The sequence below is a fragment of the Salmo salar genome, chromosome ssa05 (genome assembly GCF_905237065.1).
Source record: "Salmo salar chromosome ssa05, Ssal_v3.1, whole genome shotgun sequence".
In the NCBI taxonomy this organism is placed as follows: Eukaryota; Metazoa; Chordata; class Actinopteri; order Salmoniformes; family Salmonidae; genus Salmo; species Salmo salar.
In genome coordinates, this window is record NC_059446.1 from 60769879 (window position 1) to 60784863 (window position 14985).

Consider the following 14985-nt stretch of genomic DNA (forward strand, 5'->3'; position numbering starts at 1 on the left):
TGTCGTTAGTTGAGAATCTTGCACTATCAAAAACAAAAATAACAGCACAAGCTTGCAGATGGATGTCCCTCCCAAATCAGAAGATCCACCCAGAACATGTCTTATACACACCTTGGAAAAACAAATGCTCAAGTGATTATTTCCCAGATTGACAAAATGTACATTTCTCATCAATATTTCTAATATATTTACAAATATTTTCGTTGGACGACTAACACCTGTGAGTTATTATAGTGTCCTCTATCTGTCTCTACGATTGGTACCCACTAGCTGTCAGTGGAATATTATGACGTAGTTTCCGGTATCACGCCCCGACTCACCAAAAAAAAACTGTCGAACTGGGAAGGAGCAGTCGAAAGGGGTCAAAAATACTCAAATAATCTACAGTAAGTTAACGTTGTGTATGAATAAACCTCATGTCCCGGATACTGTCACGTCGTTCGTATTATCAAGAGAAGTAGCATACCAACATTTCATGATATGCTAACGTAATGTTAGCTTGGCTAATAGGTAGCTAGCTAACTAGCAACACTAATCTCTGGAGCTTTGATGGCACAGCACTCGTAAAACGAACGTCTATTTGTCAGAAATGCCAAAGTAGTTAACATCATACAATTACTTTCTACATAGACTAGTTTTGGTGGTTAGTGTAAACAATAAACAAGTAGCTCGCTAACTAGTCTCTGGCTGGATGGCTCGTTTTGACAGCTGTATGACGCAACGCGACAGGTGTTCTGAAAACTCGAATGTCTCCCCCTGAATTGTTGCTCGCTAGGTCAGGGGTGTCAGAGGTCCAGTGTCTGTGTTTATCCGTGACTTGTCTGTTGAATATAGTCATGCTGACTAAGCTCTTGAGCAATAATATTTTCTTCAACTGGCCATACATAGGATGCTGTGTCTCACTCATTAATTACATTATAAAAGCATTTAAAAGTATTAGCTAGCTAGCCAATATCCCAGTGTCTTTTTAAATGATAAATTAACATAAACAATTCCAGAGACTGTCAATCTGTGCATGTCAATACATTTGAGTAGCCTAGTTAGTACCACAAGTAAGGACATTCAAAACGTTCAGATTCATAACTGTTTGAGAAGCATTGTCTTAATCACTTTCTCTATTTGACAGAACCCCAAGAAACATAGCTGCTTCACTCTCCACCAGGATTACATTGTGATTGGACACAGAACCATCTCCCCGCCAATGACAGCTCTTTAGAGGGGATAATACCCTGTCCACCACAGTCATTGGCTGAGCTGGACTTGAGATCACAATGATGAAGAGGATCTGAGGGAGTCTTCCTCCTCAGGTGTAGGAGGCGCCCTGTCCTTTCCCATCCCCTTGACACACCTATTAATATGAACCATGGACCCAGGAGCAGTTGACAGTCCCGTCACCTTAGTCATCAAGGCCCCCAACCAGAAGTATGACGACCAGACAATAAACTGTTTTCTCAACTGGACGGTAGAGAAACTGAAGAGTCACATCTCGAATGTGTACCCAAGCAAGCCGGTGAGTTGGTACTGCCATTTTTTGGTTTCCTCATCCCCACCATTCCATTAACTAAGGGGAGTGGATAGGGCAGGGGGAACCGTCTGCCTGGAGAGCTACTGGGTGTGCAGGCTTTTGCTCCAGCTCAGCTCTAGGTCTAACTCTCAAAGGAATAACTACAGTAAAAGTACCTGCAAAGTATACTGAACAAAACTATAAACGCAACAATTTCAAATATTTTACTGAGTTGCAGTTCACATAATCAGTCAATTGAAATAAATTAATTAGGCCCTAATCTATGGATTTTACATGACTGGGAATACAGATACCTTAAAAAAAAGTAAGGGGGTGGATCAGAAAACTAGTCAGTATCTGGTGTTACCACCATTTTTCTCATGCAGGGCGACACATCTCCTTTGCGTAGAGTTCATCAGGCTGTTGATTATGGCCTGTGGAATGTTGTCCAACTCCGCTTCAATGGCTGTGCGAAGTTGCTGGATATTGGTGGGAACTGGAACATGCAATAATGCATGTCAATCCAGAGCATCTCAAACACTATTATGGACAACAAAGGGAAACCCAGACGTGAGCTGCCCAGTGACGCGAGCCTACCAGACAAGCTAAATGCTTTTTATGCTCGCTTCGAGGCAAGCAACACTGAAGCATGCACGAGAGCACCAGCTGTTTTGGATGACTGTGTGATAACACTCTCGGTAGCCGATGTGAACAAAACCTTTAAACAGGTCAACATTCACAAAGCCTCTGGGCCAGACAGATTACCAGGACGTGTACTCAAAGCATGCGCGGACCAACTGTCAAGTGTCTTCACTCACATTTTCAACATCTCCCTGACTGAGTCTGTAATACCTACACGTTTCAAGCAGACCACCATAGTCCCTGTGCCCAAGGAAACGAAGGTAACCTGCCTAAATGATTACCGCCCCCTGGCACTCACGTCGGTAGCCATGAGGTGCTTTGAAAGGCTTTTCATGGCTCACATCAACAGCATCCTTCCGGACACCCTAGACCCACTCCAATTGGCATACCGCTCCAACAGATCCACAGATGACGCAATCGCACTCCACACTGCCCTTTCTCACCTGGACAAAAGGAACACCTATGTGAGAATGCTGTTCATCGACTACAGCTCAGCGTTCAACACCATCGTGCACACGAAGCTCATCACAAGCTAAGGACTCTGGGACTAAATACCTCCCTCTGCAACTGGATCCTGGACTTCCTGACGGGCCACCCCCAGGTGGGAAGAGTAGGCAACAACACGTCTGCCACGCTGATCCTTAACACTGGGGCCTCTCAGGAGTATGTACTTAGTCCCCTCCTGTATTCCCTGTTCACCCATGACTGCGTGGCCAAACACGACTCCAACGCCATCATTAAGTTTGCTGACGACACAACCGTGGTAGGCCTGATCACCGACAACGATGAGACGGCCTATAGGGAGGAGGTCAGAGAACTGGCAGTGTGGTGCCAGGACAACAACCTATCTCTCAACGTGAGCAAGACAAAGGAGCTGATCGTGGACTACAGGAAAAGGCGGGCCGAACAGGCCCCCATTTAGTGGAGCGGGTCGAGAGTTTCAAGTTCCTTGGTGTCCACATCACCAATGAACTATCATGGTCCAAACATACCAAGACAGTCGTGAAGAGGGCACGACAAAACTATTTCCCCCTCAGGAGACTGAAAAGATTTGGCATGGGCCCCCAGATCCTCAAAAGGTTCTACAGCTGCACTATCGAGAGCATCCTGACCGGTTGCATCACCGCCTGGTATGGCAACTGCTTGGCATCTGACCGTGAGGCACTACAGAGGGTAGTGCGAACGGCCCAGTACATCACTGGGGCATAACTTCCTGCCATCCAGGACCTATAAATAGGCAGTGTCAGAGGAAAGCCCATACAATTGTCAGAGACTCCAGTCACCCTCATCCAGTCACCAAAAGGCTCCTCAAAAGCTTCTACCCCCAAGCCATTACTGTTGAACAATTCATCAAAATCGCCACCGTACAATTTACATTGACCCCCCCCCGTACACTGCTGCTACTCGCTGTTTGTTTGTTACCTATGCATAGTCACTAAACCCACACCTACAGTTGAAGTCGGAAGTTTACTTACACTTAGGTTGGCGTCATTAAAACTCATTTTTCAACCACTCCACAAATGTCTTGTTAACATACTTGCCAAAATTATAGTTTGTTATGACATCTACTTTGCATGACACAAGTCATTTTTCCAACAATTGTTTACAGACAGATTATTTCACTTAGAATTCACTGTATCACAATTCCAGTGGGTCAGAAGTTTACATACACTAAGTTGACTGTGCCTTTAAACAGCTTGGAAAATTCCAGAAAATTATGTCTTGGCTTTAGATGTTCTGATAGGCTAATTGACATAATTTGAGTCAATTGGAGGTTTACCTGTGGATGTATTTCAAGGCCTACCTTCAAACTCAGTGGCTCTTTGCTTGACATCATGGGAAAATCAGAAGAAATCAGCCAAAACCTCAGAAAAAGAATTGTAGACCTCCACAAGTCTGGTTCATCCTTGGGAGCAATTTCCTAACGCCTGAAGGTACCACGTTCATATGTACAAGCAATAGCACGCAAGTATAAACACCATGAGACCATGCAGCCGTCATACCGCTCAGGAAGGAGACGCGTTCTGTCTCTGAGAGAACGTACTTTGGTGCGAAAAGTGCAAATCAATCCCAGAACAACAGCAAAGGACCTTGTGAAGATGCTGGAGGAAACGGGTACAAAAGTATCTATATCCACAGTAAAACGAGTCCTATATTGACTTAACCTGCTCCAAAACCGCCATAAAAAAGCCAGACTACGGTTTGCAACTGCACATGGGGACAAAGATCGTACTTTTTGGAAAATGTCCTCTGGTCTGATTAAACAAAAATGGAACTGTTTGGCCATAATGACCATCGTTATGTTTGGAGGGAAAAGGGGGAGGCCTGTAAGCCAAGGAACACCATCCCAACCGTGAAGCACGGGGGTGGCAGCATCATGTTGTTAGGGTGCTTTGCTGCAGGAGGGACTGGTGCACATCACAAAATAGATGGCATCATGAGGAGGGAAAATTATGTGTGTATATTGAAGCAACATCTCAAGACATCAGTCAGGAAGTTAAAGCTTGCTCTGGCAACAGCTCTGGTGGACATTCCTGCAGTCAGCATTCCAATTGCAAGCTCCTTCATAACTTGAGACATTTGTGGCATTGTGTTGTGTGACAACTGCACATTTTAGTGGCCTTATGAAACATTTCTGCAACCTTTTTATTTCAGCTCATGAAACATGGGTCAAACACTTTACATGTTGCGTTTTATATTTTTGTTCAATATAGTATTGAAGTAGACTTCTTCAGAAATTGAGTAAGAAACAAGCCCTGATTTTTCATGTTATACATTTGTGAGGTAATTGCGTTGTTCATCTTAGCACTTTCTATAACCAGAGGAAGCTGTAGACAGTCTAATTGTTTCCTAGCTGGGCTCCATAAACTGAAAGATGTCACAGCTGTTAAGTAAATCTCAAAACTGGACATCCACCTGGGAAAGCAGAACAAAACTGTGTAACCACAGCAACCAACCAAGCATCCTAATTGAAGGGATTAATTAAGGGATATTATCTTAATAGTTCATTTGTAAGGGTAAGGTTTTCCAAAATGAATGACACATTGGGTTCTCTGCCACGTTGTTTATCTGTGAGCACTATCTTGCTGCGTCTTGACCACAAAACAAAACAGAAACCCAACTATCACTTCTGAGCATAGACTACGTTTTGGGGATTTGAAATGCTTGCTTTTACATGTGCGTAGGTCCACATTTACATATAGTACTAGTCAAAAGTTTGGACACCTACTCATTCAAGGGTTTTTATTTATTTTTACTATTTTCTACATTGTAGAATAATAGTGAAGACATCAAAACTATGAAATAACACATATGGAATCATGTAGTAACCAAAAAGGTGTTAAGCAAATCAAAATATATTTGAGATTCTTCAAAGTAGGCACCCTTTGCCTTGATGACAGCTTTGCATGCTCTTGGCATTCTCTCAACCAGCTTCATGAGGTAGTCACCTGGAATGTATTTCAATTAACAGGTGTGCCTTGTTTTAAAGTGAATATGTGAAATGTATTTCCTTAATGCATTTGAGCCAATCAGTTGTATTGACAAGGTAGGGGTGGTATACAGAAGAGAGCCCTATTTGGTAAAATACCAAGTTCATATTATGGCAAGAACTGCTCAAATAAGCAAAGAGAAACAACAGTTCGTTACTTTAAGACATGGATGTCGGTCAATACGGAACATTTCAAGAACTTTGAAAGTTTCTTCAAGTGCAGTCGCAAAAACCATCAAGCGCTATGATGAAACTGGCTCTCATGAGAACCGCCAGAGGAAAGGAAGACCCAGAGTTACCTCTGTTGCCGAGGATAAGTTCATTAGAGTTAACTGCACCTCAGATTGCAGCCCAAATAAATGCTTCACAGAGTTCAAGTAGCAGACACATCTCAACATCAACTGTTCAGAGGAGACTGTGTGAATCCGGCCTTCATTGTCAAATTGCTGGAAAGAAACCACTAAAGGGCCCCAATAAGGGGCTTGGGCCAAGAAACACGAGCAATGGACATTAGACCAGTCTGATGAGTCCAAATTTGAGATTTTTGCTTCCAACCGCTGTGTCTTTGTGAGATGCAGAGAAGGTGAACGGATGATCTTCACATGTGTGGTTCCCACCGTGAAGCGAGGAGGAGGTGTGATGTTGTGGGGGTGCTTTGCTGGTGACGCTGTTGGTGATTTATTTAGAATTCAAGGCACACTAACCAGCATGGCTACCACAGCATTCTGTGCAGTGATACGCCATCCCATCTGGTTTGCGCTTAGTCCCTCTATCATTTGTTTTTCAACAGGGCAATGACCCAAAACACACCTCCAGGCTGTGTAAGAGCTATTTTACCAAGAAGGGGAGTGATGGTGCTGCATCAGATGACCTGGCCTCCACAATCACCCGACCTCAACCCAATTGAGGTGGTTTGGGATGAGTTGGACCGCAGAGTGAAGGAAAAGCAGCCAACAAGTGCTCAGCATATGTGGGAACTCCTTCAAATTTTACTAGTCACATGTGCCGAATCCAACCGGTTTAGACCTTACAGTGAAATGCTTACTTACGAGCCCCTAACCGACAGTGCCGTTTCAAAAAATATGAATAAGAGATAAAAGTAACAAGTAATTAGAGGAGCAGTAAAAAAATAACAATATATACTGGGGGGTGCCGGTTCGTAGTCAATGTGTGGGGGCACCAGTTAGTTGAGGTAGCATGTACATGTAGGTAGAGTTAATTCAAGTGACAATACATAGATGACAACAAAAGTTGCAGGGGGGGAAGCAATGTGAATAGTCTAGTATTCCCAGGTGGATGTCCAATACTATTCCTCATGAAGCTGGTTGAGAGAATGCCAAGAGTATGCAAAGCTGTCATCAAAGCAAAGAGTGGCTACTTTGAAGGATCTCAAATATAAAATGTATTTTGATTTGTTTAACCCTTTTTTGGTTACTACATGATTCCATATGTGTTATTTCATAGTTTTGATGTCTACACTATTATTCTACAAAGTAAAAAATTAAGAAAAACCCTTGAATGAGTTGGTGTGTCCCAACTTTTGACTGGTACTGTACATCATGTGAAATAATTCTAAATAGACTATTATGGCATCCGACCATTGTCTCTCAAAATATCCCTTTAAAGCATCCCCCCAATAAGGCATTAACTTGTGACGCTGCAGGTATGCTTTCAGGTGTGTAATCTACCCATATCTAATGTAATCTAATCTGAAGATGCTTAGTCTCTTCTAGAACACAAGCTAGGTTTCCATCCAATTGGTACCAGATTTTCATGCAAATATTCTAAAATCTACATAAAAACAATGCGCACGTTTTCCAACGAGAGATATTACTAATGTCATGTCCTGTCACTGTATCAGATCAATCAAACATTTAGGTCTATGGTTGCAATAGTACTTCTGTATTAATAAATGTAATATTGCCCTACCACCTTGTTGATATACTTTCAGCACCATTGTTCTTGCATGTAACATTTCCATCATTTTTGCATTTAGGGCTTATCAACCCAAACTATGTGATTTGTAAATGATCTAGTTGTGTATTCTGCAACATAGGCTTTCTCAGAATGACAGTTGTGTTGTCTTAGTCATCCAAGGATCAGCGGCTGGTATACTCGGGCCATCTCCTCCAGGACCACCTGCAGCTGAGGGATGTCCTCAGGAAGGTAAAGACCACTCTCAACCTTGTCTCTGTTTTTCTGCTGTGGCATATGGTCGAGAAGTTTGGAGTATGGTGGACTAACACTATCTGAAATGTTAGAATTGGTATGCAATATCACAGAAACCTCACTCAACATAACAGACAACTGACTGCTGAGCCTTTATTGAATAGGGCCCACCCCCTTGTGTGTCTGAGAGAGAGGGTGAGCGTGAGGCAGAGACTGTGACGATATAACAATAGCTGATCTGATGTAGGAAGCAACATTGTTGAGGTTGGCTTTGTCCCTGAATTCTAGCCTGTTCCCTGAAATTCCTCCCTCGCTCGCTCTCACTCTCACGCCCTCTAATCACCAAAACAGAAACAAATGATTAATTACGCCCTTCTCCTTTTCCCCCACATCCAACCCTCTATTTCCGCCTACAGCAGGAGGGTTATCACATGATGCACCTGGTGTGTGCCTCCCGTAGCCCACCAGCCTCGCCCACGCCCCACTGCTCCACCCCCAGCCCTGTGACCTCTGACCCCAGCTCCAGCTCTGGGGTACGTCTAATGGTGTGGAGTCATTCTGTGGAGCTCAACAATTCAATCAGATAGAAATTAAATGTCTAGAACACATAACAGAATGCTCTGTCATTTGGAATGGAGTGGGTGGTGTGGTCTATATGTTACATTTCTACTCAGTGACTTGGAACGTATCCGTTTGGTGTCTTTGCGGTAGGGCTGGGCGACATGACCAAAATATATCACAATATTTTTCACATTTCTTAGGTATTTGAGTTTTTTAACATTACAAGTTCTAAATATGCTTTATTAGTAGTGCATGACCCTGGGGTGGCAACACATACATTCTAAGGGTTTTTAATAGGGCTTTGGACATTCAATGAAACTAAAACCAAAAGTTGGAATATAGTGGGCACTTTGAATCCAGTGATTGACACAATGAATGAAAAGGCGAGGGAGAGGTTATTGTGACAGGGTAGGAACCAACCGACATTACACACAGAGTGGCATAACACATTTAACAAACCAAACATTGAAATACTGTTATACAAGGTAAAGTAAAAACCCAAGCTTGTCTGTGCATCAATACCGGTGTGTGTGTGTATATAGTAAAATACTCTATACCGCCCAGCCCTACTTTGCAGCTGTCCTTATTCCCATAGTAGCATTGTTTTTTTTACCAATGTATATGTTAACGCTTTTATTCCTCTTTCCTTTGCTGGTTTATGATTGGTGTATGTCTTGTCACTCAGAGTTCAGACAGTGCTGGCTCCACCCCCCAAGCCACAACACCAAATCAGGACGGTCTGTCCGCCGCCTCGTCAGTAGCAGGAAGTTATGATGGACTAAGGCATCGTGGAGGCTTCCCCCAATTTAACCCTCAAAATCCTACCTCTACTGGTATAATGCAATGGTAAGCACTGTTCTCGTGTATTGGGATCAATTCTACTTCAGTTTCTACCTAGTCAGGAAAATAAGTGAAATTCAATTTAGAACCCCAAAAAAATGGTGGGAAAAATGCTGAAAATATTGTGTGCGCATGATTTTTGATTGCATGTGTGACTGTTTTTCCTCCATAGGCCAGATGGGATGCAGGTCCCGGTACAAGGGGGTATGGCTGCAGGTGTGCCCCCCCACCCCATGTACATGCCCATGCAGGTCCTCTGGTGGCAGCAGATGTATGCACGCCACTACTACATGCAATAGTAAGTCAGAGTCGTCTGCACTTAGCGCCCAATCCTAACAACCCATAAGGGCCACAGACTTCTCTACGTTGGAATGAGTTATATTCACTGGCTTCTAACCGCTAATACTTATTTATGTCTTTCTTTCTCTCCCTCTTCCAGTCAAGCAGCAGTGGCAGCCTCACAGCCCCCCTTCACACCTCCCTCCTCCCCCAGTCCCACCCACTCCCCCCAACCCGCACAGCCCAATGAAGCTCCACCTCCCCTGGGGCCTAACCCCGCCCCTAACCCCATCCAAGAGGACAGGCCGGCCAATCCCAATATCCAGATGAATGCCCAGGGCGGGGCCGTGCTAAATGAGGACGAACTGAACCGTGATTGGCTGGACTGGATGTACGCGGTCTGTCGTGCCGCCATCTTGCTCAGCATTGTGTATTTCTACTCCTCCTTTGGCCGCTTCGTCATGGTGATAGGCGCCATGCTGCTCGTCTTTTTGTGAGTTCTCATCTGTACACTATCAGTTTGACATTAGAATGGATACTTTTCAAGGACCCTGTTTACTTTGTACAGTGTGCTCCAAAATTACTGGCAACCCTGACTGGCAATGCACAAACAGTACTTGAAAAAATATAAACAATATAATTATAGAGAAACTCAAAATACCAACATGTGAGAAATACTGTACTTTATTAATGTTTCAATGGAACCCACCAAAGTCAATATCCCTTTTTCATCCAACACTATGAAGAAAACAAAAGAACTGGCAGTTCAAAAGAGACAGATGGTCATAGACCTTCATAAAGCAAATCAACGTTTATTTGTCACATGCGCCGAATACAACCTTACAGTGAAATGCTTACTTACAGGCCCTAACCAACAGTGCAATTTTTAAGTAAAAAATAGGTATTAGGTGAACAATAGATAAGCAAAGAAATAAAAACAACAGTAAAAAGGTCAGTAGCTATAACAACAGTAGCGAGGCTATAACAGTAGCGAGTCTATATACAGGCACTGGTTAGTCGGACTAATTGAGGTAATATGTATATGTAGGTATAGTTAAAATGTCTATGCATAGATAATAAACAGAGTAGCAGCAGCGTAAAAGAGGTGGCGGGACACAATGGAAATAGTCCGGGTAGCCATTTTATTACCTGTTCAGGAGTCTTATGGCTTGGGGGTAAAAGCTGTTGAGAAGCCTTTTGGTCTTAGACTTGGCAGTCCTTTACCGCTTGCCATGCGGTAGTAGAGAGAACAGTCTATGATTAGGGTGGCTGTGGGTCTTTGTCAATTTTTAGGGCCTTACTCTGACACCGCCTGGTGTAGAGGTCCTGGATGGCAGAAAGCTTGGCCCCAGTGATGTACTGAGCCGTACGCACTACCCTATGTGGTGCCTTGCGGTCAGTGATGCAACCAGTCAGGATGCTCTCAATGGTGCAGCTGTAGAACCTTTTGAGGATCTGCGGACCCATGCCAAATCTTTTCAGTCTCCTGAGGGGGAATAAGCTTTGTTGTGCCCTCTTCACGACTGTCTTGGTGTGTTTGGACCATTCTCGTTTGTTGGTGATGTGGACACCAAGGAACTTGAAGCTCTCAACCTGCTCCACTACAGCCCCGTCAATGAGAATGTGCTCAGTCCTCCTTTTCCTGTAGTCCACAATCATCTCCTTTGTCTTGATTACGTTGAGGAATAGGTTGTTATTCTGGCACTACCCGGCCAGGTCTCCGACCTCCTCCCTATAGACTGTCTCGTCGTTGTCGGTGATCAGGCCTACCACTGTTGTGTCGTCTGCAAAGGTATTGATGGTGTTGGAGTCACGCTTGGCCACGCAGTCGAGTGTGAACAGGGAGTACAGGAGGGGACTGAGCACGCACCCCTGAGGGGCTCCAGTGTTGAGGATCAGAGTGGCGGATGTGTTGCTACCTACCCTCACCACCTGGGGGCGGCCCGTCAGGAAGTCCAGGATCCAGTTGCAGAGGAAGGTGTTTAGTCCTAGGATCCTTAGCTTAGTGATGAGCTTTGAATCTGTTAAAGGCTACAAGAAGATCCACAAACAATTTAATATACCACTGAGCACTGTCAGGGCAATTATTAAACAATTCAAAAGATATGGAACAGTTGAAAACCTCACGGGTAGAGGACGCAAATGCATTTTGCCCCCCAGGATAGGGAGGAGGATGGTGAGAGAAGCAACAAAATCCCAAAGAATCACTGTGAAAGAATTGCAGGCCTTGGTGGCTTCTTGGTCACCAGGTTTCAAAAAGCACCATCAGACGCCACCTCCACAACCATAGGCTCTTTGGAAGGGTTGCCATAAGAAAGCCCTTTCTGACCCCAAGACACAGACGCAAGTGCTTGGAGCCAAACATCATTTAAACTATGACTGGAAGAAGGTGCTCTGGTCAGATGAGACCAAAATTGAAGGTTTTGGTCAGATACAGCATCGTCATGTTTGGTGTCGGAACAGAGATGCATACAAGGTGAGGCACCTCATACTCACGTTGAAATATGGTGGTGGGTCAGTGATGTTTTGGGGCTGTTTTAATTCCAGAGGTCCAGAGGTTAAGATTGATGGCATAATGAATTCCACCAAGTAACAGGCAATTTTGGCTGACATTCTGGTTGCCTCTGCCAGAAGGCTTTGACTTGGACATAGGTGGACTTTACAACAAGACAATGACCCAAAACATACCTTGAGATCCACACAGAAATGCTTCTGTGACAGCAAAATCAATGTTCTGCCATGGCCATCTCAGTCGCCGGACCTCAATCCAATCGAAAACCTGTGGGCTTAGTTGAAGAGGGAAGTTGATAAGTGCAAACCCAAGAATGTGAAGGATCTTGAAAGGATCTGCATAGAGGAATGGTCCAAAATCCCTCCAAATGTGTTCCTTAACCTTGTCAAACATTACAGGAAAAGACCATGCTGTTATCCTTGCCAGAGGTGGATGCACTAAGTACTAAATGAGGAGTGCCAATAATTATGAAACCTTGATTTTGATGTATTTGTAATGTATTTGTATTAAATAATTGTATGATTTTGTGGTTGGTTCCATTGAAACATTAATAAAGTACAGTATTTCTTACATGTTGGTATTTTGAGTTTATCTCTATAATTATATTGTTTAAGTATTGTTTGTGCATTGCCAGTCAGAGGTGACAGTCATTTTGGAGCCCACTGTATCTGTGTGTGAGATACTAATTTTATGGTGTTAACTAGGCACAGGGCTGGTTGGTTCCCCTTTAGGCCAGAGATGCAGAACCCCGGAGGAGAAGGAGCGGGGTTAGCTCATCAGGACGAGGCAGAGAGACACCAGGACATCCAGGAGATGGTGGGTGCTTCTTGTTTAAGATGGACTCCATCTCTGTTTGTGTGGTTATGTTTTCTGTCTCTGTCTCTGTCTGTGTCCAAGCTGCTCCTTTCTCTCTGCCACATTCTCTCCATCTCTGCTTTTTAAACCGATGGTCCTTCTCTTATTCTCTCGTTTTCTCGTCCTGTTTCTCTCCATCTCAGGAGCGGATCATGGATGAAGGGCTGGAGGATGAGGAGGGCGACAGTGGAGAGGAAGGCCCAGAGGACCAGGCAGCTCCCACTGCCCCCCGCCACCACGGCTTCTTGGCAGCCTCCTGGTCCTTCATCAGCACTTTCTTCACCTCCCTCATCCCAGAGGGACCCCCCCACCCCGCCAACTAAATCAGGGAGGGGGACACCCCCCCCCCCCCACCTCCCATGCTGCCAGCTACCAGACTGTAAAAAGTGCTGCAGTGTGGGGGAAGTCTTGAATAAATCAATGAACATCGAACAAACTAACATGTTATGCCATGTTAAACAAGCTAACAATGCTTTATATTACAGAGGCTTCTTGGATTTCATCATACAAACTGGTACACACACACTTTATTTCCTTTTGATCATGTCTGCTCATTCAGATTTTGGTGGCATTGAAAGGCTTCGAAGGGTCGTCCATTTTAAGCAGTGATTCAGCCATTGCATTTATCGTTTTTGTTTTGGAGAATGGATGAAAGGACATACGCACCTAAATGTGTATGAATATTGCAATGACTCTAGCACATATGTTTCTCTCTGTGTATATGAGCATTATCTATTTACATATAAATATATACATCTTAATTCCTGACAATGCGTTTTTTGAATAAAAGCCTTGTGGTTTCATGTGTTTGTGAACTGTCTTCTATAATTGGTTCAATTGAAGGACAAGTGATGTTCTCTATTTGACCTACTGTATATGGGAGTCACTAAGTGGAAGTTAGTGCTCTTTTTCATCTGGTGCAGTTGACATAGTGGAATTGAATTATCCATTCAAAGCCCTGTAACCATAGATATCCTATGAGTATTCTATGCATGATACAGCTTAGATAACTCAGGAATTCTACTTCATTCTCCAAGATGGCTGCTTGATGACTACTCAAATCAAAATCAAATCTAAGTTTATTGGTCGTGCACACAGGTTTGCAGATGTTATCGCAGGTGCAGAGAAATGCTTGTGTTTCTTGCTCCAACAGTGCAGTAATACCTAGTAATAAACTTCATACCCAACGGGCACTATGATGTTAAAGTAGAGGCGCAGCAGCAGGAGGAACGTGAGAACCTATGGCTTGATGGTGGTTACTTCAACCTAGAATCCCTAATGGATTCTGAGGCCTTTTTTGAGACCACCGCCTGGGTCCCTGGAAACTGAAGAAACCTCTAGCCACCTTAACCTCTACGACAGGGGTAGGCAACCCTGTTCCTGGAGTGCTGCAGGTACTGCAGGATTTTGTTCCAACTAGGCACCACACCTGACCAACTGAGCTAATTGATCTGTTCAGAGATTAGATGCTTGAAAAGCATTTTTGCCTGCATTACAGATGGCTATATCGGTCTGCTAATACAGGACTAGCAAAGGCCCAGTGCACTACTTTGGTGAATAAAAATTATTATTCAATTCTGCTTTTTCAGGGGGTGCAGCAGCACCCCTACTTCCCGTGGCTATGCTTGTGACGTGTTCTAAATTCTGAGGGTGATAGTTGATTTTGAGAAATAAATATTTTCAGATGACAAATGATACTGTTTCGGAGTTATTACATTTTGTGACAGGCAGGCTATTTTAAGTTTTGATTGTGTTAGTGCATTTTGCAAGAGAAATGTGTTGTTTCTCAACTACTATGTGATGGATACATTTCAATAGGCAATGTTGGTAATCTCCAAATAAAACAACTTCGACCCGTAGCACTCACGTCTGTAGGCATGAAGTGCTTTGAAAGGCTGGTCATGGCTCACATCAACACCATCATCCCAGAAACCCTAGACCCACTCCAATTTGCATACCGCCCCAACAGATCCACAGACGATGCAGTCACTATTGCACTCCACACTGCCCTTTCCCACCTGGACAAAAGGAACACCTATGTGAGAATGCTATTCATTGACTACAGCTCAGCGTTCAACACCATAGTGCCCTCAAAGCTCATCAATATGCTAAGGACCCTGGGACTAAACACCT

At 43.9% G+C, this 14985-nt stretch overlaps 1 protein-coding gene across 3 annotated transcripts; it reads left to right on the top strand.

Moving 5' to 3' along the window:
* The first annotated feature begins 272 nt into the window (after positions 1–272).
* Positions 273–13655, top strand: herpud2 (HERPUD family member 2). Of its 3 annotated transcripts, none has more exons than XM_014200880.2 (9): positions 273–386; positions 1127–1510; positions 7725–7802; positions 8222–8338; positions 9052–9212; positions 9379–9504; positions 9646–9978; positions 12702–12813; positions 12996–13655. In XM_014200880.2, exons 2-9 carry the CDS (start codon positions 1364–1366, stop codon positions 13173–13175), a joined length of 1254 nt encoding a protein of 417 aa, XP_014056355.2. In that variant the 5' UTR covers positions 273–386; positions 1127–1363; the 3' UTR covers positions 13176–13655. The 3 variants fall into 3 exon arrangements, with proteins under 3 accessions (XP_014056355.2, XP_014056357.2, XP_014056356.2); XM_014200882.2 differs by having other exon boundaries at positions 12729–12813; XM_014200881.2 differs by having other exon boundaries at positions 297–361.
* Positions 13656–14985: the final 1330 nt, after the last annotated feature.

Bases quoted from the DNA above. Each gene is read 5' to 3' on its own strand.
- herpud2 (XM_014200880.2), top strand. From the start codon at position 1,364: ATGGACCCAGGAGCAGTTGACAGTCCCGTCACCTTAGTCATCAAGGCC. The intron at 1,511-7,724 runs GTGAGTTGGTAC...GTGTTGTCTTAG, and splicing joins ATGTGTACCCAAGCAAGCCG to TCATCCAAGGATCAGCGGCT. The intron at 9,505-9,645 runs GTAAGTCAGAGT...TCCCTCTTCCAG, and splicing joins CGCCACTACTACATGCAATA to TCAAGCAGCAGTGGCAGCCT.